The sequence below is a fragment of the Dendrobates tinctorius genome, unplaced genomic scaffold, assembly GCF_039654945.1.
Source record: "Dendrobates tinctorius isolate UK_male_01 unplaced genomic scaffold, ASM3965494v1 ptg000066l, whole genome shotgun sequence".
Lineage (NCBI taxonomy): Eukaryota > Metazoa > Chordata > Amphibia > Anura > Dendrobatidae > Dendrobates > Dendrobates tinctorius.
The window spans coordinates 3,223,280-3,248,609 of NW_027361734.1; the positions used below are offsets into that span (position 1 = coordinate 3,223,280).

General features: G+C 44.8%; 1 protein-coding gene across 1 annotated transcript in view; it reads left to right on the forward strand.

The window, feature by feature from the left end:
* LOC141095093 (acrosin-like) overlaps window positions 1-25,330 on the forward strand; it is a 31,231-nt gene that overhangs the window by 5,301 nt on the left and 600 nt on the right. Inside the window, exons 2-3 of the mRNA XM_073580973.1 lie at window positions 14,325-14,523; window positions 18,520-18,785. Coding sequence (XP_073437074.1) covers window positions 14,325-14,523; window positions 18,520-18,785 — 465 coding nt within the window. The remainder of the gene's footprint in view (window positions 1-14,324; window positions 14,524-18,519; window positions 18,786-25,330) is intronic.

Consider the following 25,330-nt stretch of genomic DNA (forward strand, 5'->3'; position numbering starts at 1 on the left):
TGGTTTTCTGGACTTAGCTAGTATTTCTGTTTTTGCCTCCTATGGTGACTCATTCATAACAGGTAGATCTTCCAATGAGAAACTCATGGTGGAGGGCGGCATAAGACAGGCCAGTGGACAGGAAGCTGAAGAACAACAGAAAAGGAAGATTTTAGAAAGCACAAATTACAAAAAAAACAGGTACATACATACCAAACTTGTTAGGAATTCAGATTGACTAACACACACATATTTGGTTGCACAATTACTAAGTGATATTCAGTACATATTAGACATAACATTCTGGTCTGTAAGTTGAAACATATGTGGACTAAGATGAGGGCATTAAACTTAGTCCAAGAAGCCAAAAATACATACTTTGGCCAACACATTATGAACATACAGAATGTGGTTGGGTAGTACATACCGTATTGTGAGTAGAAGTCGCTCCTCTGCAGATATAGCTTTGCGCATCCTTGTGTCCTGAAAGGTTATCCCAGAGCGCACTGTCTCCAAGAGTCGATCAAAGGTTTCAAGGCTCATGCGACAGTATTGGTAGAATTTTACAGGATGCTCCTGCATAGAAGAATAGAGGCGGTGAAAATGACCTCTTGTGAGTCGTTGCCTCAAAAGTGGATGTACCCACATGCGTCTCCTCCTCCGCGGATCCACTATCATTGAGTATGGTTGGCCAATGCGGCGTGACAAAAGCCAGTTGAAGAGAACCTGCTCAGATGTGTTGAAACTCAGACTGTTTGCCATGTTGTACATACAACAGCAACACACCTAGTGAAGGCAAGGTCACAAATGGCCAGAATGGAGGCAGCCACCTGTTCCTGAGGCAATAAATAGGGTGCAGGCTAATGATTTAAATAGTTAGCAGGCCTCAAAACCGTTAAATGTCCGTTTTGCAAGCCTGCAAGAAAATCTCGCCATATGGATTGCATACGGATGCCATACGGATTACATACGGATGCAGACATGCGCAAAATACGCGACCACACCTTGCTTACGGATGACATACGGAGCACTATTTAGGGGTCATTCATCCGTATTACGCCTGTAAACTACGGACCGTATTTTGCGTCGGTTAGTGTGACCCCCGGCCTTCCTTGCAAATACTGATGTGAAATACTGACCAAATACTCATAGTGTGACCGTAGCCTAATAGCGATTTTGCAAATGCCACCTTTATAATTAGGGAGCAGGGACAGGTTGCTGTGCCACTGATTCATTACAGTGTAGAGTGATTGCACATGAATTGCAATGTCTGAACAGTAAATAGGAGATGAGACCTTTTTGTTGCATCAAGAATAGACCCTCATCAGTATGTGTGTGTACCCGGCGGCTTTATCACGGCTGCCGGGTACACATGAATTGGCCAATTTATGCGCCAAGTAGTCTCAATTTTTCCAATTTTTTAGTGCAGTAATACAATTCAAATTTCATATATTTCATATTTACATGTTATAGCACTACAGAGCGCAACTTTATTTTGTTATAAGTGTGAAACCAGCCAATTATGGACTGTGATGTCTAAGTCAGCCATTGATTTGCTGACCCCAGTTCAACAGCCTCATTGGTATGAGTAAGGATTTCGAGTTTGGGTCATAAGACCCGGGGCCAGTCCAAACATTACTGCCCATACTCAGACCATGAAAGTCAAATGTTTGAAACTGGCATTAGGAGTTTATCTTTCTATAGTGATGTCTTTTAAAAAAATAAAAATAAAAATTACAACTGTTATGGAAATATATATGTATTTCATCTAGATCTCACTTGCCTGCTATAGGCTATATACTGCTATATACTCATATATACTGCACACAGATACATATTCACAGTTTGAACCTTGTAACTAGTTGGTGGAAATAACCTGCTACCCAGTCATCTCATTATCTTGTGACTTGAGAAATATCTAGCAGACATAGGGAATGAGGAAGCAAGGCCAGATGGTCCAGCCGATATTGGAGACTTGCTGACGAGTGCAAGACTCCGGACAGTAAATCATGTGGTGTCTAAGTAACCCCAGGTCGGACACCCATATATGTTCATGTATTCAAACTGACCAATTAGATAAGTAGTAAAGCCTTTATGTTAATGAGTAACCACTCCTTTATACGAACTGATAAAAGACCATGAATATGAATAAAGTTTCCAAAGTTCTTCTGGAAGGTATTGCTGCTAACCATGTGTGGCGTCTTTCCTTCCTTGAGCGCTCAATAAGACTCTGTCTAATCAGGACAGGCCACAGTACACACAGGGGTTAATTCACCCAACCAAAAAATCCACATCAATTGCCGCCCAACTCGAGGCCGTGGACGAAAACACACGGGGAACCTGCTGACCGGAAAGGACAGAGGTGCCGGCCAAGGTCTTGGCTCATGGGAACGGAGATTTGCGCAACTCCATAAGTAAGGTAAGAAAATCTAGTTATCTTACCTGAATGTTCCCTGTGCCCTGTCCGGGTCAGCAACTCTAGCCGGTCAGTGTGGTCACCAAACCCAGGTAGTGTAAAAAAGTCCACGCGCAAATCCAAACCCTAGGATAAGCTAAGTGTCTACTGTGATCCTGTGTGTCTGAGATCCGGGTGAGAGAATTGGTGGAGACTGTGACTTGATTTGTGGCTGCTGAGACACCGATAACAAGACTGAGTCTCTCTGACTAAGTCAGATCACGTCCCCGCACCACGCGGAGGTTTTGACTTAGACGGGATATCACAGGTGAATTCCTCTGAAAAAGCTGTCACGGTCCCTGCACACATACACGGAGGTGTCAGCTTCAAGGAGGTATCACAGGTGAATCCCACGGTTGTCACGGTCCCCGCGCACATACACGGAGGTGTCAGCTTAAGGGAGGTATCACAGGTGAATCCCTCGGCTGTCACACGTCCCCGCATCAAGCGGAGGCTGACAGACTGGAGAGATATCACAGACTGATCACTGGAGAGATTACCATGGTCCCCGGGTGCACACGGAGGGGTGATGATCTAGTGGGATATCACGGCGCCCGTCTCCCAGCAGACGGAGGGTGATGCATCCCGGTGCTAACCAAAGCGCCACGGGTGATTGGCAGTTACCGGTTGTCAGCAGCTGTTTGACATGTCACAGAAGGGCTTTCGATCTCTCTCCCCGGATGTCTATATGTGAATTCACTGCAGGTTTCCGCAAAGATCTGAAGCAGAAAGAGTTTTGCCTTTTTATTGTAAACTTCCTCTTTTGCCTGCAGGGTGTGCCCCTGATATATAATATATATATATATATATATATATATATATGGAGTATGTGTGTCAGTGTCCAGCTGCAGCAATGAGACTCCTGGGTCTTTCCATCTGGTAATCAAGTACCTGCACGGACTGGATTAGGAGTAAATCCTTCATAAAGAGAACAAAAAGGAAATCCAGCAAGAACTCAGCAAACTAGGATTGGAGTAAAATGATGCTTTTCTTTATTTCTTCAACAAGGTATAAAAACGACCCACAAGAATCAGAAACCAGAGTACATGGCAGAAATTTGCGCTAATTTCTGCCATGTACTCTGGTTTCTGATTCTTGTGGGTCGTTTTTATACCTTGTTGAAGAAATAAAGAAAAGCATCATTTTACTCCAATCCTGGTTTGCGGAGTTCTTGCTGGATTTCCTTTTTGTTCTCATATATATTTTTTTTTTTCATATTGTTATATTTTGGACTCTGCTTTTCCCTATTTTATGTTTTATTTTGTATTTTTGGTAGAGGCTTGTTACTGTAGTATGAGAATTTTCGGGAAAGCTGGGTCATTTTGAGTCTGCTTTTTGGTTTTCCATTGTTCTCAGATTTCACTGAGAGATGCAGGCAGGGGAAAAAAAAAAAGAAAGAGGAAGTTGGGTGCCTGCATTCTACATTCTACATTCTACATTCTACATTAACCCTTTTATTGTTGGAAGTTGTAAAGTTGTACTGATTTTTTGGAGTTTTATTCTTATTTTTCCTTTAGGAGTGTTTTTTCCAAAGTTTATCAACTTTTTTTGGTTTTAAAATCTTTTAAAAATCATTTTTTGTGACACTTTGTGACATTTTATCAGTTTTTAATTTTCACTTCATTCTTCCAGTTTTTTTGTTAAAAAAATAATTTTGAACTTTTACCTGTTTTGGTAATTCCTGTGTTATCTTGCCAATTTTTGATTTTCCATATTAGGTTTTAATCACTCACTTTTTTGAAGTTTTTGGAACAGACACAGTAGGTGTTATTCAGAAAGTTAAGCATGTCATTTTCTACGGGCAGCTCCGTATGCTGCAGCATGGCATAATGTATTGAAAGGAAAAAAGGGAAGTAGCTAGTTGAGCTCAATTGCTGTCTGCATTTTGTTAAAGTGACAGATGATTTAGCAGCGCAGTAGGTGCTAGCAGATAGTGTGAACAAGAAAGGAGTGTTTTTTTTTGTTTTACATGTAGGAAAAGTGTTTTCAGCGGCATACTAATCTGTGCCATCTGAGAAGGACCACAGGTCCAAGAATGCCTTCTGTGACGGATAAAAAGGGGAAGCAATCCGCTCCCCCTCCCATCTCTGCTCTTCCCTCTATCTCCGCTATTTTCACAACCTCCTCCCCTCTCTCATCTATTTCTCCTCCTATACCTCGTCCTCTCTCACCATCTCTCCCTCCTCTATCTTCTTCACCTCTGCCTATCTCTCCTCCTATCCCTTCTCCTCCTCCTCCTTTTCTCTCTCCTATCTCAACTCCCTCTTCATCTTCATCACCAACGCCCACCTCTCATCCCTCTCCTCTTCACTCCTCCTCCTCCTTGTCTTCACCATCTACTCCCCACTCTCCTTCACTATCTCTCACCTCTCCTCCTATTCCAAATACTTCCCCCACCATTCCCTCTCTTTCTTTACCTCTCCCACCTCTCAGTTCATCGTCACCCGCTGGCCCAGTGCCAGATCCAGACAGTGAAGCGTCCCTAGTTCCACAGGGCACTCTCTCGAAAGAGACAGTTATAACACCGGGAGAAGACAGTGAATCACTCCCCACATATGACAACACAGGTGCCCTCCCGATACAACAGATAGCAGAAGGGAGGTGTGGGCCATCAGACACTGCACTTGCTGAGACTGAAGATCCTATGTGCCACACGGAGCTGCTGTCTCGGGGGGGGGGAGTATACACACACAGAAAGACAATCACACAGTGGCACAGTTCCTCCTCTGATGAACATGAAGAGGAGATTATGCTGCATAGTACTAGGGGAAACTCACAAACACCAAGAAGGCAGGGGCAGATAGAGCCAGAACTCTTACACTATGTGCCCTTCACCCCTAGTCAGGTGTTCAGTATTCTAAAAAACCTGCCAGACCCAGATATGGACCCCATGCCATTTTACCAAAGAATGCAGCAGAGCCAGCAGACATATGCTGCAACCTGGAGTGATCTCTGGTCCATAATGGAGATTAAAGCAGGTGCAACACTCTGGCCAATCATGAAGGAACATTTCAAGCTTCCATCAGAATTAGATTGTGCATTCCTGGGAATCAGGATCAAAGCTAATTGAACAGCTTAGAGAGTGGGCCAATGCCAGACAAGCACTCAGCCTGCATAACATGAGCCAAGCCGAGACAGAGTCTGTAGACAAGTTTCATGGCAATGTGAGGCAAGTATTCCAAATTTTAGGCTTCACTAGTCATGATCAGGTACACGGACAAATGTTGGCATAGGCCTTTGTGCATGGACTAAGAGAACAATCAAGAAACTACTGATAGAGGCCAGGCCTGCATACAGGACAATAGCAGTGGATGTCCTGCTTGCAGTAGCCAGAAGAATTGAGTCCCTCCCAGGAGTGCGGAGGACAGGCCCTCCTGTGGTGGCCACTGACATGGAGGAGCAACTATCACACAGAGTTAGGAGAGCTGGCAAGTGTTTCAACTGTGGCAACTTTGGCCATTTCCGGAACCAGTGCACAGCACCCCGGCAACCCAGGTAATCCCGCAGAGGAATAGGCCAAGAAAGAAACACAGAAGACAATGAAGAACCCTGTCCATAGGACAGAGGCAAACCAGGTCCGCCAGACATCGCGCCCCTGACATGTGAAACCCCATCAGCGGACCCAATACCTCAAATCACGGGGGGCTGTCATATCTTTCCTTGTGGACACTGGTGCAGTCAGAAGTGAAAAACCCCGACTCCACCAGTCTATCAGAACACTCTGTGTCTTGTATGGGGATTAAAGGTCAAGACAGACGTTCCCCAGCTTGCAAGCCCCTGAGCATGAGGACACTGCCAGGACACTCCATCCTGTTCCAGTTTACAGTGGAGACCTGCCCACCCCACCTGATGAGCGCAGACCTACTGCAGGAACTGAAGGTGACCAAAGTGTCCCATGAAGATGTGACCTTGACCTCTTCTTCACCCCAGACCCAAGAAGAATCAATCATGCCCATGCTGGTGGCCCTACAAGAGCCTCACTCGAACAACCGGTGCAAGCCTACCCAAGGAGGTGCCAGGCATAGCACCCAGAAGCCTATGGCCCAAGGGAGACTTCAAGACTTCAAGTTGCGCCAGTGCGGGTGTCACTCAAGTCTGCAACCCCGGACGCTCCGAAGGCCCAGCATCCGCTGCTCATCACCCAGAGCTAAACTGCCTCTGACCAACTGGAGGTCTGAGTGGAACTGCTGTTCAAGAAATGGCCTAAGAACTTTGGCATGGGCCAGGAAAACTCTCAACCCAGAGAGACCACACCCGCTCCGTGAAATGGCTGCACTGCTTCCGGCTCCAGCGCCAGAGTATCATCTCGGACAAGATTCTGAAGGTGCTCCCTGAAGTTAATCCAGGCCCTGGACCAGAAGATAGCCACTCAGCTACTCAAATTGGTTAACAAGATGCTGACCTGAAATCAAGCTGGGTGAAAGGAACTGCTGCTGGCTGGTAAAGAAGATGCTCCAACAAAAAGACCCCCTGTGAGAGCAAGAAAGCTCAGCTGAACGTCACCTCTGACGAAAAAAGGACCCCAATAAACGGTTTGGTTTCCTGCCAGCACTGTGCCAGAAGTTGGGAGTCACTCACGGCACTGTGAAGAGCAAGGCCAGATTGAGCCGCCTCACCCACGGGAATCATCATGCGGTCCCAGCTTCTCTCGATCAAGAGGAAGACTGTGAAAGGAGAACCAGACCAGATTGAATGGTGCATAACCTGAGGGCTGTGAGCGAAGCAACCGTGTTTGAAACCCTAGTTGTGCCAGATCTGCACACTCTGCTGACAAACGTGCCAGCCACAGCAACGGTGCTCACGGCAATGGATCTGCCCGAAGCTCCCCTCAATGTTCCCCCTCACCTGAACGACCAGTTCCTGAAAACGCACAAGGGGGGTGCGCAACAAATGGACAGTGAGGCCCAAGAGGGCCCGGAACAGCCTTTCACAGCTCGCCAGAGCATTGTCCTTCATCCCCGTCAACTGGATTGCAGAGCATGCAGAATTCATTGACATCGCTACCTGCACAGCCCTTTCCATGTCTCCTCTACTCTGCCTGGCGGAGCAGCAACGTAAGTTCTGCAAAACAGAGTCCAGTGGTGTCAAAAGCAAGTTCCTGAAGACACCGTATTGCCCACTAGACGAAACACTTGACAGGTGACCGGAGGACCGCGGAGGAGAAGATGGCTCCCTCAACAACTCCGAAGATGCAGGCCTTCCTTAGTCTAGTCTCGTACTGCAGAACTTGGATGCCTGGTGCTCCAGGCTTAATTCAGCCTCTGTACAATTGCATCAATGCATTGCAACCTTCATCTCGTACAGGAAACTGAAAGACTTCATAGTCTCTGCGCCAACTCTAGGCCTCACTGAGTATGAGAAGCCATCCCGTCCTGACCAAACGGAAAAAGAAGGACCAAGATGGAGAAGGTCATGCTACTGGCCAGACTTAAAACAGACCCACGGAGGAAAACCAGAGGCCTCTAGACTACCTCTCAGCCGGCCTGGATCCAGTTGCAAGGGGGGGCCCTCCTGCATGAAAACAATATCTGCAGCACACGCCCTCCTGACAAGGCTGCTCTCCATTACTCTTCAGTGCTCTCAGCCCTTACCTCTCAGCCGTTACCTGTCTCTACTCCCACTCCCAAGGGGGATGCGGATACGGACCCTCAGATGAAAAATCTGCAAGATATCGTAGATGGCTGTTTTGCAAATGATGAAGGAAGGTTCCACACGGATGTGCAGCGACCAGCAATCAAGACATTCTATGGTCCAGAAGGTTGTCAGCCCAAGGGCCCAAGAAGCGGAGCTGATAGAGCTGACGAAAGACCTGCCAGATAGCGAAGAACAAAAACTTCCAGGTACTCGCATTACATGGCACCCGACTTCGGACCCATCTGGGCTGCAAGAAACTTCATCACAGCAAGCGGATCGACCGTGAAGCACCATGGAGCCATCAGAGACCTGCTGGACGCTCTTCAACTACTAAAAGTGGTGGCAGTGCTGAAGGTCAAGGCACACGGAAAACTGAACAAAGTAGAGACACGGGGCATCAACAGCAGACGTGGCAGCCAAAGAAGCAGCCAGAGGAAGACAATATGGAAAATGAGAGAGGTCGTAGAGACGGACGGCTACTACATGACGACTGAAGCAAGAAAACCTGGCAAACAGAAGTCAATAGGAAAACCGTTGAAGATGCCATCTCTGAATTGGACAGAAGTGCTGCCTCCTCCTCCACCAGCCAACAAGCTGAATCACTTCCAGGATGAAGACTCTGACGTGGATATAAATTCTGAGGCAGAAGAATGGTGCCCACCTTTACCAGAAAGGACATATTTGATGGAGAACATTCCAGAAGATTGTCCTCCACCACCCTCTCGTGGGGAAGCTTCTTCTCCAGCACAGTCCTACGATTGGCAGTCCACGGCAACACTCCCCGAGACGAGCTGCATGAGTCCGAAGGCATCCCAAGGCTACAACAGTTTGACCTTCCCCCTCATCCCCGGAGAATGTCGGCTGGATCGGTACCAAGGCAAAGAGTCCCAAGTCCTCCTCTGACACAGTCTAACCCGAGTCTTCATACAGAGGGAGGCGCGGACATAGACGAAACCTCAGCTAAAATCCCACAATCAGCTCAGGGAATGTCAATTACCACAACCCAGTCACTAAACCTGACAAAATGACATCCTGAAACCTGTACAAGAAGTAACAGGATCAGACTCGGAAGGAGGAGAAGGAAAGCTGGATGCTGAAGGCCAAAAGCACTGGGCCCCAAGAAACCGTCTACATCAAAACGTCTACCTCAAGACGGACCTAGTCTACCTCAAAACGTCTACCTCAAAACGTCTACCTCAAAACAGACCCAGTCTATCCCAAAGTGTGTACCCTACGGTGGTTCAATGGGCACATGGCCCCCACACAGAATTGAAGACACAGATGAATGACCTGATTGGACTCAACTCACACCTGAACAGCGAAGATTCCCAGCAGCTGTTCGGCCACCGACAAATTTAACATCGGACAAGTGGGAAAAGTTCCCCCACATCGTCTGGCCTGAAGACTTCCCAGTAAGGAACCAGTTGCCGAAGACTACTGCAAAGAAGCTACTCTCAAAAATAGTGTGCAGATATGGGGTTTCCAGAAGCAATAGCAAGTGATCAGGAACCCGCATACACAGCAAACCTAACACAAGAGACCTGATCAGCAGTAGGGTCAGACTTAGGCCTACACATTACTCACCACCCCACACCATAGACTAGGTGGGACACTTAAGAGCAGCATGCTAAAAAATTTGCCCAAGAGACAGACAAACCCTGGCATTAGACACTCCTGTAGGCTCAGAAAAAAAGCTGTCACCAATATGAGACTTTATTTGGGTAAAAAACCCAGTTTAGGGGCATTCTTTACTTAGCAGTTGACTATGCAATATGATACTTTGTCTGCATGTGTAATTGAATTTATCAAGACTCTTGCTAATGTCCATTCTCGAGTTTTCTCCTTCATTGCCAGGTCCAGATTCGGTGCCTGGTATGCACGCCCTGAAGTCAGGAGACTGCTGAGTGTTGGTGGGAAAAGTCAATAAAAAGAAGCACTCGATCCCAGATCCGATGGCCCTTCACCAAGTGCTGACGCCACCAACCTGGAGGGAGAACCCCCACCTGGATCCGCGCACCGCATTGCAGGAAAAAGCCTTCATACCAGAGGACACACCTGAGCTGGAATGATGCTGTGGATGACCTCCCTGACTGAATAAATTACCTACCTGACAGAGAATACACATGCACTGACTGCATAGACTGCTAACTAAGAGACTTTGATTACATTGCACCACACCCCCTTTAGGGACAGATCTCCTGACCGCCCATTTGCAAAAGTCTGTACAGAGGAGGATGTATGCACTAGGCATACGTCAGTCCACTGGCAGCACAAAAGAGTTGCAGCGCTTTAGGCCAGGAGCAGGATTTTAGGGCAAGTGATATCTAAGGGGGGATTGTTATGGAAATATATATGTATTTCATCTAGATCTCACTTGCCTGCTATAGGCTATATACTGCTATATACTCATATATACTGCACACAGATACATATTCACAGTTTGAACCTTGTAACTAGTTGGTGGAAATAACCTGCTACCCAGTCATCTCATTATCTTGTGACTTGAGAAATATCTAGCAGACATAGGGAATGAGGAAGCAAAGCCAGATGGTCCAGCCGATATTGGAGACTTGCTGACGAGTGCAAGACTCCGGACAGTAAATCATGTGGTGTCTAAGTAACCCCAGGTCGGACACCTATATATGTTCATGTATTCAAACTGACCAATTAGATAAGTAGTAAAGCCTTTATGTTAATGAGTAACCACTCCTTTATACGAACTGATAAAAGACCATGAATGTGAATAAAGTTTCCAGAGTTCTGCTGGAAGGTATTGCTGCTAACCATGTGTGGCGTCTTTCCTTCCTTGAGCGCTCAATAAGACTCTGTCTAATCAGGACAGGCCACAGTACACACAGGGGTAAATTCACCCAACCAAAAAATCCACATCACAACATTAGAGCCTACTTTAAAAAAAAAAAAATCTAAACGATACACACAGAGAATATTGCAAAAACACAGCATATTCCCTACAATACTGTTTATGAAGGCACTATAAGTGGCAGTCCCTTTTCCTCAATGGGCTCCATAAAGGCATAATAATTCCATCATGATGTCACACTGTAGAACTGGGCACAAGAAACACATTGCATTGTTAGGTCACTGTACTGCCACCTCCAACATTCTAAACTGATGTCTAGTTACAGTTATTCTCATTAGCATCTGGGAAGACACAAAGTGGCAATGAAGTTCCAGTTGCTTGTACATGCCATCTCCATTTTGCTGTGGCATTTTATGGATTATGCCAATGGTGCTCCTCTCCCTAACAGTAAGTATGCATGTATGCAACCAAAGAAAATTAGACGTGATTTCAGATCCTGACAAATTGATAGAAACACCTTATTTCCAATCTTATATATCTATTTTATTGCATACTATAAAAGTGTTGGAGCAACATCACTATAAGATAATTTAACTCAGCCTCTATTTAAAATGCAAAAATTATCTAACTAGCGTATATATGATGTCTGGTAAGATGTGAAGTTGAGATGATGCTCAATTTGTATAGTCTTCTCACAAAATATACAAGTATGACAATTGTTAGATGTAGGCGTACATTCTTATCAGTGGCATAAGTAAAGTCCGATGGGCACTGGTGCAAGATTTGGACCAGGGGTCTCCCATCTTGGTAAATATATATAATCAATAAAAGTGCTTTTTAATAGCCCATGTGGCGACGTTTCGGTCTCAAGGGATATATATATATGTCCCCTGACCTGAGCCCCATTGTGGTATATATGTCCCCTTGCCTGGCACCCATCCTGGTATTTATATCCCCCATCATGGTATATATCTCCCTTTTCTTGGGCCCGATCTTGGTATTCAAATACACCATCTTGGGCCCTATACTAGTATATATATCCCCCGTTTTGGTATGTATGCTCCCTATGCTGGTATATGTCACCCGTTCTGCTGCTGTTTTTCATGCATAGAAAAAAATAATTAGATTCACCTCCCATCTGCTCCCCCGCCGCACGGTGGCCTCTTCTGGAGTCTGCAAATGATTTCAGCTTGCAAGCGGCAGAAGCGCATGACATCACTGTCGTATGTCCCTAGTCCCATTCACGCATTGCTACCCAGGGACCCAACAGGTTTCTGCGCCGCAATATACTTCAGCTCAATGTGCGTCTTTGGATGCAAATCCAGTTGAAGTTTCTTCTGGCTTAAGAAGGCCCCTCACCCTCAAGAGCCCGGTGGTGACCTCTGTGACCGCGGCCGATTATTAAACATTCTTAACTTCAGTTAAATAAATCACAAAAAGAATCCACCCAGATCAGCGGCAGGTAGCAATTTTTACCTCGCGTATTGAAAGACTTAAGTGCAATAAAATATGAACATTAACTTCTAGATTCCTGAGGGTTTATTTCGATTATTGTATTATCTTAGCATTTTAAAGAGTGTAGGCAAGAGGAACATAAAGGAAAGATATGTATTTCTTCTCCACTGACTGTCCCTAAATGAGAATTCAATCTCTATTACATGATGCATTTGCTGTGCTTATACACATGTAACTGAATAATTTACCTTGCCTATACATATATATGTACTAGCGTGTGTATATATACATGCAAATTTCCTGGTCAGAGAGGAAGGGGATTTGAACTCTATAGCACCACCTGTTGGAAGCAGCGATCCTACAAGTCCCTAGCGACCCTTTAACAGGGCTTGAAATGTGATCTCAGTACAGAGCCTCTCACCTAGCCAAATCAGTTCTCATACTTTGCACTGACGAGAGGCAATACCCCTAAACACCATGTCTGCAAATTGAGATTCTTATTTGGCTTTTATCCTAAGTCACATTTCAAAGCCTGTTAAAGGGTCAACAGTGACTTGTAGGATTGAGGCAATTTGCATGTTAAATTTTGCAGAGGAGCTTTGCACCACTAATAATTTTCCTTACCTTTGGCATGCCAGAGCCAGTATGTCCCTGTCCACAAGGAGAAACATTACTATATATATTATACATGCACACACTCAAACACACACTCCTCCACAAAGTATAGCGCACAGCCCATAGTCCTCCATAAAAGTATAATGCACACCCATATCCCTCCATAAAATATAATGCCCACACAGCCCAGTCATCCATAAAGTATAATGCACCTCATAGTTATCCATAAATATAATGCACAGCCCATAGTCATCCATAAAGTATAATGCACAGCCATATCCCTCCATAAAATATAATGCACCCCAATCCATAGTCATCCATGAAGTATAATGCACATCCCATAGCCATACGTAAAATACAAGTGCATCTTAGAAAACTAGAATATCATCAAAAAGTTCTTCAACACAAAAAGTGAATCTCATAAATTATATAGAGTCATTACACCCAGAGTGATCTATTTCACGTGTTTATTTCAACCCATAGTCATCCACAAATTATAATGCAAATCCCATAGCCATGCATAAAATATAATGCACCCCATAGTCATCCATAAAGTATAATGCATTTTATGTTAGGTACAAATTTTTGAGTGGAATATACAATATTTATTCCTATCAGCATACAGGCGTTTGTAGCCGCCAGGCTGCTAGTCATAAAAGAACATTTTAAGCCAAAACAAAATAGATAGTGACTGGTACGGTAAGTTTTGATTAACAGACGATATCCATTGGACATTCCTCTCAGCCTAAGAGGACAGGGGCTACCTATTATACTAGAAACATGTAATTTGGCAGCTTCAATGTTCATTATATAAACTAAGTGCCATCTTGCCTAAATAGATGGAATCCAAGGTGCTTACCCGATGCTCCGGATCAGGTAATTTCCAGTCTCCTGTTCCCTGAATAGTAGCCTGGGCCGGTGACTTAGGGATTCTAGCAAACCCCATGAGCTTCTCTGAAAGGAGTCTTGGCCGCCTACATCATCTTGGATGGAGGATTTTCTCTCGGTGGCTGCTTCTTTTCTCCGGTTTTCCTGCTGCGGATCATGATGTTTCGGGCCGTGAATCCGCTCACTGCATAGCAAAGGTGTAGGGTAATACAGGCCTTTACTCTGTGTCTTCCAAGCATGGTATATTACTGGGGTATTACAGGATTTTTGCATGGGTTGAAGCAGAATCCCCCTCACATGCCTGCCAGACCACGTGCCCCAAAACATGATATAATTGTTAGTGACATGAATACATCATTACTTAATATAATTAATATTTTTGCATAGTGGTCTCCATCCATTAAATTAAATATTGTTCATGCAATATAACTTCAAAGACTAAAAACCCGTCACATATTTTCTTTCCTTCTACAATAGCATGCGGAAACCGTCAAGCAGACATTGACATTGGCTCACGCATTGTTGGTGGGAGAGATGCACAACCTGGGTCCTGGCCATGGTTAGTCAGCATCCAGCTACCGATCGATGAAGACACCTTTATACACCAGTGCGGAGGCTCAATCCTTAACAATCACTGGGTTGTGACAGCCGCTCACTGCTTCAAGAACCATGCAGAGTAAGAAACCCCTTCACGCTCTTTGTAATACAGAATATAGTAAGATTCTTAGGGAATTCCTAGGGTTTAGGCCTCATTCAGATGTCTGTTTTTAATGTACGTCTTTGTTCCTTGTTTTTTGCAAATAGAACACATACCCACTATAATCTGTGGGGCTGTTCACATATTCATATTTTTTATGCAGACCGAGTGATCCACAAAAATATCATGTACATATTATGCCCGTTGTTGATCCAAATCACGGATCAAATTTACCTTTACAAGTCTATGTGCCCATGATAATCACGGTCAGCAAACACATGTCATCAGGGTGCCGTCCGTGGGCTGTCTGTGATTAACATTGTAAGAGACAGACAGAAGAAAGTTTAATTTCTTTTTTTCCATCTGTGAAAATCACTGATGAAACACTAATGGTAAAAACTGACATACTGACCAAATACTGATGACACTCGGATCCAAAACACTGAGGAAATAATGGTCTGTGTCTTTACATACCGGAGTCTGAATGAGGCCTAAATGCTGAAAGTTGGTTTAGACTTCATGCGTACAGTATTTATACTGTACGGCGGCACACTTAGTCTTTATGGCTGTTCTCCATCTCGGTATAATATTGGAACCATACAGTAAATCTTTAAAGGGGTTGTCTGCTTTTCCGATAAAAGTCTGCAGGCATTATATGTGACTGGAGACTTCTGAATCCCTACAGTGTGCGCACCACACTCTCTGCTATTGATGGCAAGACCACAAGTAGGAAATTTGCATGATTCCATCATTCCATGATTATTATTTTTATTATTATTTATTTATATAGCACCATTGATTCCATGATGCTGCACATGAGAAGGGGTTACATACAAATTACAGATATCACTTACAGTAAACAAACTAACAATCACAGACTGATACAGAGGGGAGAGGACCCTGCCCTTGTGGGCTTACATTCTACAGGATGGTGGGGAAGGAGACAGTAGGTTGGGGGGTGGCAGCAGCTCTGGTGTTGGTGAGGCAGTAGCTCCTGTAGTGGTGAGGAGGCAGAGGGGTTATTGCAGGCTGTATGCTTTCCTGAAGAGGTGGGTTTTCAGGTTCCATCTGAAGGATCCAAGTGTGTTTGATAGTCGGACGTGTTGGAGCAATGAATGCCAGAGGAAGGGGGATATTCGGGAGAAGTCTTGGAGGCGGTTCGATGAGGAGTGAATAAGTGTGGAGGAGAGAAGGAGGTCTTAGGAGGACCGGAGATTATGTGAGGGAAGATATAAGGAGATTAGTTCAGAGATATATGGAGGAGACAGGTTATAGATGGCCTTGTAGGTCAGTATTAGTAATTTGAACTAGATACGCTAAGGGAATGGGAGCCAGTGAGGAGATTTGCAGAGGGGAGAAGCAGAGCAGTAGCGAGGAAAGGAATTAATTAGTCGGGCAGCAGAGTTAAGGATGGACCGGAGAGGTGCGAGGGTGTTAGCAGGGAGGCCACAGAAAAGGATGTTGCAGTAGTCGAGGCAGGAGATGATGAGGGCATGCACAAGCATTTTGGTAGATTGAGGGTTGCGGAAAGGACGGATTCTGGAAATATTTTTGAGCTGGAGGCGACAGAAGGTGGAAAGAGCTTGGATGTGTGGTTTGAAGGACAGGGCAGAGTCATGGGTTACTCCGAGGCAGCGCACTTCCGGTACGGGGGGAAAGCTTGATGCTGTCAATTGTGATAGATAGGTCAAGTAAGGAAGATCTGTGAGATGGAGGAAAGATGATGAGTTCAGATTTGTCCACATTGAGTTTGAGGAAGCGAGAGGAGAAGAAAGAGTATATGAAGCTTATTGCAGATGGAGTGGGCATTCCAGAGTGCTCCAGAGAGAGGAAGCAGGGAGGTGGGCGTCAAGGGCACGGTTTTTATGTTGGAAAGATTGCAGTAGTTCATATTGGATAGGGAGCGGTAGGAGGGGGTAGTAATCGGAGGTATGAACTGTGGGGATCCAGGATTGGGAGATATGTTGCCAGCAGTGAGGAGAAGCAGAGAAAGGGAGAGCAGGTGGGAGGAGAGTGGGTGGCTTGTTTTATGAGGACAGATCTGAAAGGAGGGAGGGGGAGATGGTTATTTGTTTAGAGGGTGCTGGGGTTTGGGATAGTGAAGGAGAGTGAGGATTAATGGAGCAAACACTGTTAGAGCATATGTAAACATGGTGAAGGAGTAAGATGGTTTAATAGAAAAGCCAGGTTCAAGTACTAAGAAGTGCTTACTTGGCAGACATATCCAGAAGAGACAGATACATAGTGTGGGGTCCTGACTCCTGCCGTGACTAACTGCTGTTAAAATAACTGCATGTTCTCAATACTTTTGATGCAGTGATACTTTTGCTGCAGGGAGACGCGTGCCAACAAGACTTGCTCAGCCTTGCTCATTTCTTTTATATTGATTGATGCCAAGCACGTCTAGTCAAAATGTGTCTGGAACTATACAATTCGCCTACTTGCGATCATTGCTCTCACTGGCAATACCCGACAATCCTGACAGCCTCAGGTGAAAGGATTCAGAAAACATAGTCAAAAGACCGGACTATCCCTTTAAGTCAGACATATTGACTATTTGCTCAGTTCAGATATAATGATCAGATTTATGTATTTTGTTGACATGAAAGAGATATAACATTAGATATTTATAGTAAGACCTTAAAGGGATTGTCCCATTTAAGGAAATCTTCGTCTCTGAGCACAGTTTTTTTTTAAAGAAAAAAGCAAATCGTACTTTACTAACCTTTCAAAGGTTAGGCACCGAGTCTCCACCACTGCTCCCAGTATCTGATATTGGCTATGAGCTGATGTCATGCTTGCAGAACTGTTGAGCTCAGCGATTGCCTGCTGTGCTGGTCACGTGACACCAGTGCTGCAGCCAATGTGAAATACCAGGAGCAGAAGCGGAATTTCAGCGATGGACCTGGAGTTGGTGAGTAAAGCAAATTTTCAGTGTGTGTGTATATATATATCTCAAACTAAAGGATTTTCTGAAAAGATACAACTTGACTTGGAAGTGAAGAGAAGTGACATTTCCATAATTGATTTGTAGAAGGAGAATAAAATACAGGTTACAAGACACAAAAAGGACAAACACCTTTTAGGTTATGGCTACAGGGTGTCTTGTAGTTGTGTTACATAAGATTAGTGTTGAGATACTAAAACACAATAATAGTGAATGTGGTTGCATTGTGCCACTCAAGGTGTTATGGCCACAAACAAACCCTGCTGGATTCTCTGTGACCATCGTAAGGGCTCATGTAGACAACCACATTGTCAGTCCAAGTGCAATCCAACATCGAATTTGACGAGGACCAATGTTAGTCTATAGGGCTGTGCACAAGTCAAATTTTTTCCTTGGACAGCGTCTGTCCGAGGAAAAAAAAAAAAAAATCACACCATACACAATTTTCAACCACTGTTTAGATTTTGTCTTCAGATGTCATCCGCGTGAGGTCTTATTTTCACGGACTGACGGGATGTAGAAGATGGATAATTTTTTTCCATCTTGTTCTCATACAAGAAAATAGGACCACAGTGATCACACCCTGATCAACCTACGATCAAATTGTGATTAGCATAATCGGACCAATTTTTTCAAGTAAGATAAAATACGGTTGTGTGTCCCTAGCCTATCTCATTAGTTGTGAATCTTAATAATAGCCTCTAAGAAAAATATTCAGAATTGAGAGTCCTCAGTGGTTGATACCTTTTAATGGCTAACTGAAAAAATAGTAACACATTGCAAGCTTTCGAGACTACTCAGGTCTCTTCTTCAGGCTTGACTAATACAAAATCTGAAGTCACATTTATGCACAACACAGCACAGAAAAAATGCAATAGATAAGACAAGTGACGTGAAGCAGAACTAGCAGAATGTAATAGCCTCTAGTCACTGTATAGCTCTAGCTTTATTCTACTTTTCTCATAGTGCTAGTTTAGTATATATATAATTGCTTATGTCCTCTGATATCTTCATTTCTATTGTTTTAGCGATGTCTACTCTTGGAGGCTGGTTTTTGGACTCTATCAACTGTCAGTTTTTGGCCCAGAAACTGAAATTCGAGGCATATCCCAAAAGATTATACATGAAAATTATGACCTTGAAACAGAAGAAAATGATATTTCCATGCTGTCTGTAGAACGGCCAATCAGTTACAACAGATTCATTCAACCAGCGTGCCTTCCTCGGAAGACATCAGATGTTTCAGTTAAGACTGATTGCTACATTGCAGGCTGGGGTGTGCTGGAAGAAGAAGGTATATATGATTTACACATATATATACATATTGCTTATTTTTGAGTATGCAATAAGTAGCAAAAATGGAAACAATATCAATCAAGAGGCAAAGAAATGTTAAGTAAGAGGGTATTAAGTACAGTATATGAAGACAGTAGGAAAGGTGTGGGGTCTATTATACTGTGCGCAGGTCAGTACACAGTGTGGAGGGTTGTATGGGGTCCATTATATTGTGCAGAAAGTTGTGTGGAGGCCAGCATGTGTGTGAGGGGTGTGGGGACCATTATACTATATGGAGGGCTGGGTAGGGGGCCATGATATTGTGTGGTAGGATGAAGTGAGTATTCCCGCAGGGAAGAGCTTGAAGGGGATTCTGAGTCAGGTGACAGCTGTTGCACAGTTACTTAATATAAAAGGCTGGGATGGTGAAGTGGCAAAAAGGCTGGCACCAGGATATGTTAAGAGGAGGATGTATGAGTCGTGTAACAACCCCAGAATAGAGGAATCTGAGAGTCTTTGTACCAGAACAAGTTGTTGGTCAAGCACTGAAGTCCAGACTTCGCAAGTGAAGACCCAGCATCCAGACTCTGCAGGGCAAATGTGGCGCCCCTGAGGGTTCAGTTGCCACAGAGGTACTGCACCTCCTCCTGAGGTGTGGTACCCCACCATTCAGGTAAGGTGGAGACCCCTGACCACGCTCCAACACCTGCATCCCACACAACACAGTAGTGTAGCAAAGCACCCTTTGGTGGCTCCCTGCTTGGAACACGAAGTGTGCTGGGAGGCGGGTGGAATTTAGTTTGCACTAAAGAGCGGGAAGAGGATAGGATATAGGGGGAGTTAGTCACAGGAGTCTGAGGAGGTCGGACCTGTGTAAGGAGATCCCCTGAGAGGGATGAAGGAGGGAAAGTGCTGCAGCCGACCTCAGTGATCTGGGTCCGCTGGCACAGGAAAGGAACACTGAAAGAAAGCCTGACTTTCCATAAGAAGGAAAGGATTAGTATGGAACGTGAGGAGAGGAAGAGAACAGAGGATTGAGGGTTAGAGGAGAACCCCTCTCAAGTTCTAGGCGCAAGGCCGGGGTCCGGTCCCCGAGGTTGTTTGAATACTTATGGTCCCGCAACAGACACCGGAGGAATAGAAGTTTGTCATCACTTTATTCCCACACAAGACTTGGGGGCACAACAGCAAAGAGATAGAGAGCCGGGACAAAGAAGCAGAGAATCCCCGAAGCAGGCTACAGCTGTCTGCCGTACAAGTAGAGTTCATAGGAACATCGGACATGAGGAACTCCAGTGTAACTCAGTACTAGGAGTACTTCACTTAAAGGCGCTAAGAGGGAGACGTTCAGAAAAGGCACATAAGTTGGAGGAGTGTTGGAAAGGTGTGCTTCATCTTGCCTGGAGGTTGGCTGGGCTCCTGACCCGGAGGACACGGCACCAATGCGGGCTCTTGAGCCACCACAGACTGTGAGTAAAGCTTTGGATCTACATGCCCTGGTGTCCTCCACTTATTCCTGCGTCAACCCGCCCAGCACTGCTACATCCCTTGCGCCCGACACTACACCATCTAAGTGTCGCTACATCCACTCTGCCCTGTGACTACAGCCCTGCCTGTGGAGGGCTATGCCATCACTGCTGCACCACACCATCTGTCACAGAGGAACTGTCTGCAGCGTCGGCTAAACATCTACATTGCCGAACACCACAGGTGGCGTCACGACTTACACATTCACACTGAACATTTACAATGGGCGCCCAGGGCCACCGCTACTGTGACACTTCCCTGTGAGATACCGGCTCGGTACCGAGTACCCCACAGCCCTGGGTGTGAGGGCGACCCACAAACTCTGAAGAAAGGACACAGATCATTGGATAAGATCAAGCTTTGGGTAAATTGGGCTGTTACTTCCAGCACAGATGTACGTAAAGGGTGTGGGTCGGGCCTGTGCTTCAGAGAACGAAGGCAGCCAGCGAAACGAACACAGTAGGCATCGAGTGGCTTACATATTGGAGACATGCATCCCAGCATGAAGTACCGTGACCCCCATTAATGCCAGTGTAACCACCAGAGTTGTCTAGACAAACTTATGCTGGCGACAGACCTAGTATTAGATGTGATGCCTGTTAAGCTGAGACATACAGGGCATATTAGTCGCCTAACTGCCAGTTAATAAGTACATGTGTCACCACACTGTTGTCAGATATCCCAGGGCCGGGGGCTCCTTTCCTATCTTTAAAGTTAGGTGCACAGATGAATTACCAAGCAACAGTCTTTAGAATAACACACCAAACACCTCCTCAAACAACCAGCTCCTCCAAAATCATAGAGTCTAAAAAACTTGGCATTCACGGGTGATGAAGTGTGAGAAAAATTTTTCCATTTATTATGCATCCAATAATATCGTTAAACATTTTCCTTTCAGTTGTGGACCTTCATCAGAACTAAAATATCAATGTGGCTGTCCTGTAGTATAATGATACTTCTATGTGGACTCAGGCTGCCTGGGGGGTTATGGGTAAACACAGATAATTATCATTTGTACTGTAAAAAATAGGAATCAAATATCAACTTATTAACTGTTTTTTAGGGAATGGTGTGGAAACTGTGCATAGCATGGGACGCATTATGATTGAGTATATACAAGGGTCCGACGGTAAAGATGACTGTGGCATAGTGTTAGAGTAGTATAGAAAATGTACACCGTATGGAACACATTAGTATATAGAACATCTAACGGTCATGCGGTAAAGAGGACTGTGGTATAGATGTAACTGGAATATACAATCTGTGGTGGTGCCAGTGAGATCTGCACCGAGCGTATGGGAGGGATCTATTAATGAGAATACTGTGGAACCACATGTAGTGGTGGGAGCAGGTAAAGGCTAGCGTGGATAATCATAGTTAGAATATACGGTTGTGCTGGAGCTGGTAAGATATGTATCAAAAAGGGGAAATCAATATGTCATTCATAGCGACACACATTATGGCAGTAGTGATCGGAAAAATATGCAAGGATTAATAGACCAACACTCTGTCAAGGACCCCGATGTGAGCTAGGGCATGGATAGTCGGCGATCTGCGTCGCTGGGAAAGGCGCTGTATATCTGGTGGCTGGTTCTGCTAGCTCACATCGAGTTCTTTCCCCTCACAGCATCTAGGTAATCCCTTTTCTTAACCCCTTATGGAGGCTGCCGCTGCCACACAGATTCTCCACTATTGTATACACCGTTTGCGCTATACAGCAGTGTCAGGGACCTTGACAGAGATGGTGTACACTTAATAATAGTGTGGGTACTGTGAAACTTTCAAAAGGAGGTGCTACTAGGTACTAACCATGCAGGGTGCCCAGACTTTCGCATTGGCCCGTTTTCCTTTTTGGAATTTTTAAAATGTAAAAAATGACTTTTTGCCTAAAATACAAATGATATTTGTGTCATTATGTGTGATATTTAACTTTAGACCATTTAGGTATCATTTCATCTTCAGCTTGTTTAACTATTCACAATAACAGTAATTTTGACCAGAGGTGCCCAACCTTTTACATGCAAGTGTATAGCTAAATTACTTTTCTGTGACAGTCAAATAAATAGTGTTTTGCTGTCTAGCACAGTGTTCTTATTGCCCGTTTTGTTGCATTCAAATAACCTACTTACTGTTAGGAACGGCGGAACGCACTAAATAAAATAATAAAGTGCGTTCGCTGCTCGGGGTCCACCGTGCAGTAGGTGGTATAACTGCTGCTAAGTGGAGGCAGACAAGCAATATGGCGGTATGCTGCACACTGGTTAAACTTCACCCAGAGTGCGCAGAGCGGGCTCTGTTCACACACAGAGGTGCCGCAACAAAAAACATGCAAAACACTAAACCTGTTAGTGACACAGGCGTCAGGTAGATGCACACACGGTATCTGGTCACAGGAGCAGGAAACAAGACAGAGGAGCTGCGTCCCTCTAGACCTACCGTATGTGCGGTGTCGCTTCTGCGGACGCCAAGGAGGGCTGCAACTGCAGCACGGCGCAGGACACTGCCGCTCGATGACAAAGCAGAATTCAAGCGCGATGTTGGACGTTAGCGTAGCGGGGCGGTGAGCACAGTGGCTTAAGGCTTGCCACTGACTGGCGCTGACTACCAATCTAATTCCCTATCCACATGTGTAATATCAGATGGAAAGGGTTTCAAATGAGTCAGTCACCAGAATCATGCATCCGTCACCATTCACACATAGCAAGTATAGTCTATACTAGCGCATGGCGGAACGGCCATGCGTGCTTTTTATAGCCGTGCGGGACCTTCCAGATCTCCGAGATGGACCAATGAGATCTGGAACAGGACCTGGGCACATGACTCCCGATCTCCAATGGGAGATCGTCTCGTGAGCATGCCCAGTTGGAGCACAGAGGGACTTAGTCTCTGGAGCGGTCTGCTGCAAAGCAATCTCGTCTGCAGTAGAAAGACAGCAGGAGACCGCAGAATGTGAGGCTCTGGATTCCTGCAGAGCAGACGCAGAAACCTGATGCCTAACACTTACATATGCTATAAAAATTAACACAATTACTCTTTAATACCACTGGAGCCTGGTGTGATGTTAATAAAAAGTGCTAATGCCCTTGAGATGCCCTCTTAGAGCCTGAACAGAGAAATGCACTTTAAAAGCAGCTCCCACTTTGTCAAACCCCGACCTGTCTATTAAGCATTCTTTAAGGGTATGTTTCCACGGGCAGAAACCGGCAGTGCTTTGGACGCAGCACATGTCCGCTCCGTCCAAAGCGCTGCCGACTTTTGTACGCGCGGTGATTGCACATGTGTTCATTTAACCGGGTGGAATCACCGCATCCTATACAGTGGACTGTGATATTTATCTTATAAATAGATATGCTGCAGTCTAGAAAGATGTGCCGCATGTGCGTATACGCAGGGAAGCCGGAGGCGTGCTTGCTCGCATAGTGGAGATTGGATTTCATAAAATTCCCTCTACTATGCTGTAACATCTGGACGCTGTGGATTGGATGCTGTGACTGTACACAGCGTCCAATCGACAGAGTTTACTGACCGTGGAAACATACCCTTAAGGATGGCAAGTATTTACTCTTACAATGTAGTAATAAGCTTGCTCTACATAAGGGCAGTTTAAATATTAACTACCTTTTTTTCAATAAATCAACAATACAAGTGAAAATAACAAACTTTATATTATGTTATCAAAGAAAAATGCCACTTTCCCATCCTATCAGTCTTTTGCACTGATCATTCACTCTCAAAAACTTCTCAAATCTGTCAACAAATCTGTCTGCAGTGAGGACCAGATTGCACCTGCTGCTATAAAAAGGTCTATTAAGAAGAGAAGGGAGTTGGAGAAGCTTGGCTTAGTTTATATTTTTAACTATTATAGAAAGATAAATTCTAAGAATATTAAACACCAATAATGAGTTATTTGATCATATAAAAGCACAAGACCAATGGATTTAATTATTATATATTATTATTAACACTTTGCCGGCAGCAGAACCTCTTTTTGAAAAGAAAAGGGAGCTTATTCTGATTTCCGACACCCTAAATCTTGAAAACAGATGATTTGTTTATGAGAAGCTGGGACCATCCAGACATTTCTAATGAAACCACCACTTTTCTTCTATATACTGTGCCTCTCTTATCCATGGGATTTACCATATTATGCGGATTATAAGACGCACCGGACCATAAGATGCACTGAAAATTTTGGTGTAGAAAATAGGAAAAAAACTGTTATTAAACAAACTGTTGGTTCTTCTTTGGTGGCTTACTTGGGGGTGTCTGCGCTGGAGTAGGGTCACAGGAGGCAGGGTCGCTGCTTCAGGCTATGTGCACACGGCGTTTTTTGGCTCTGCAGATTTTGTAGTAAAAAACGCAGATAAATCCGCAGGACTAAAGTCCTGCGGTTTATCTGTGGTTTTGCCTGCGGTTTTGTCCTGCGGTTTTACACCTCATAATGGATGAGGTGTGAAACTGCAGCGTTTCTGCACTAAAGAATTGACATGCTGCGGATTGTAAACTGCAGCAAAACTGCGCGGAAAAATCCACAGCATGTGCACTGCGTTTTCCAGTTTACCATTGAAAAGAATGGTACTGTACAACGCACCTAAATCTGCTGCGGACCCGCAGCTGCAGAAGCGCTGCGGATCCGCAGCAGAATCCGCACTGTGTGCACATACCCTCAGGAGGTCAGCAGCTGTAGAAAGGGGGCGATGCTGCAGGCCCTAGGCTCTTATAAAGTGTTGGCACCAGTGAGTGAAGTCCCCTTTCCTGTAGGTTTCCCTGTGGGGGGCTTTGGGAAAATGGTCTCCGGAGGTGGTGAATGCACAGATTGAGATCTCAGAAGACGAGATGTGTCATGTGTTCCAACTGATGCCTAGCCCTCAACAATCAATTTCTGCACTTTTACTGGAAAAATTAATACAGTTATATGGCTTGAGTTTATGGTGTCCAATACCATGAGTTGCATGCACAGATTGAGATCTGGGAAGTCGAGATCTAGTCTCCTGAGATAACAATTTCTAAGTGTAATGTGTTCCAACTCATGCCTAG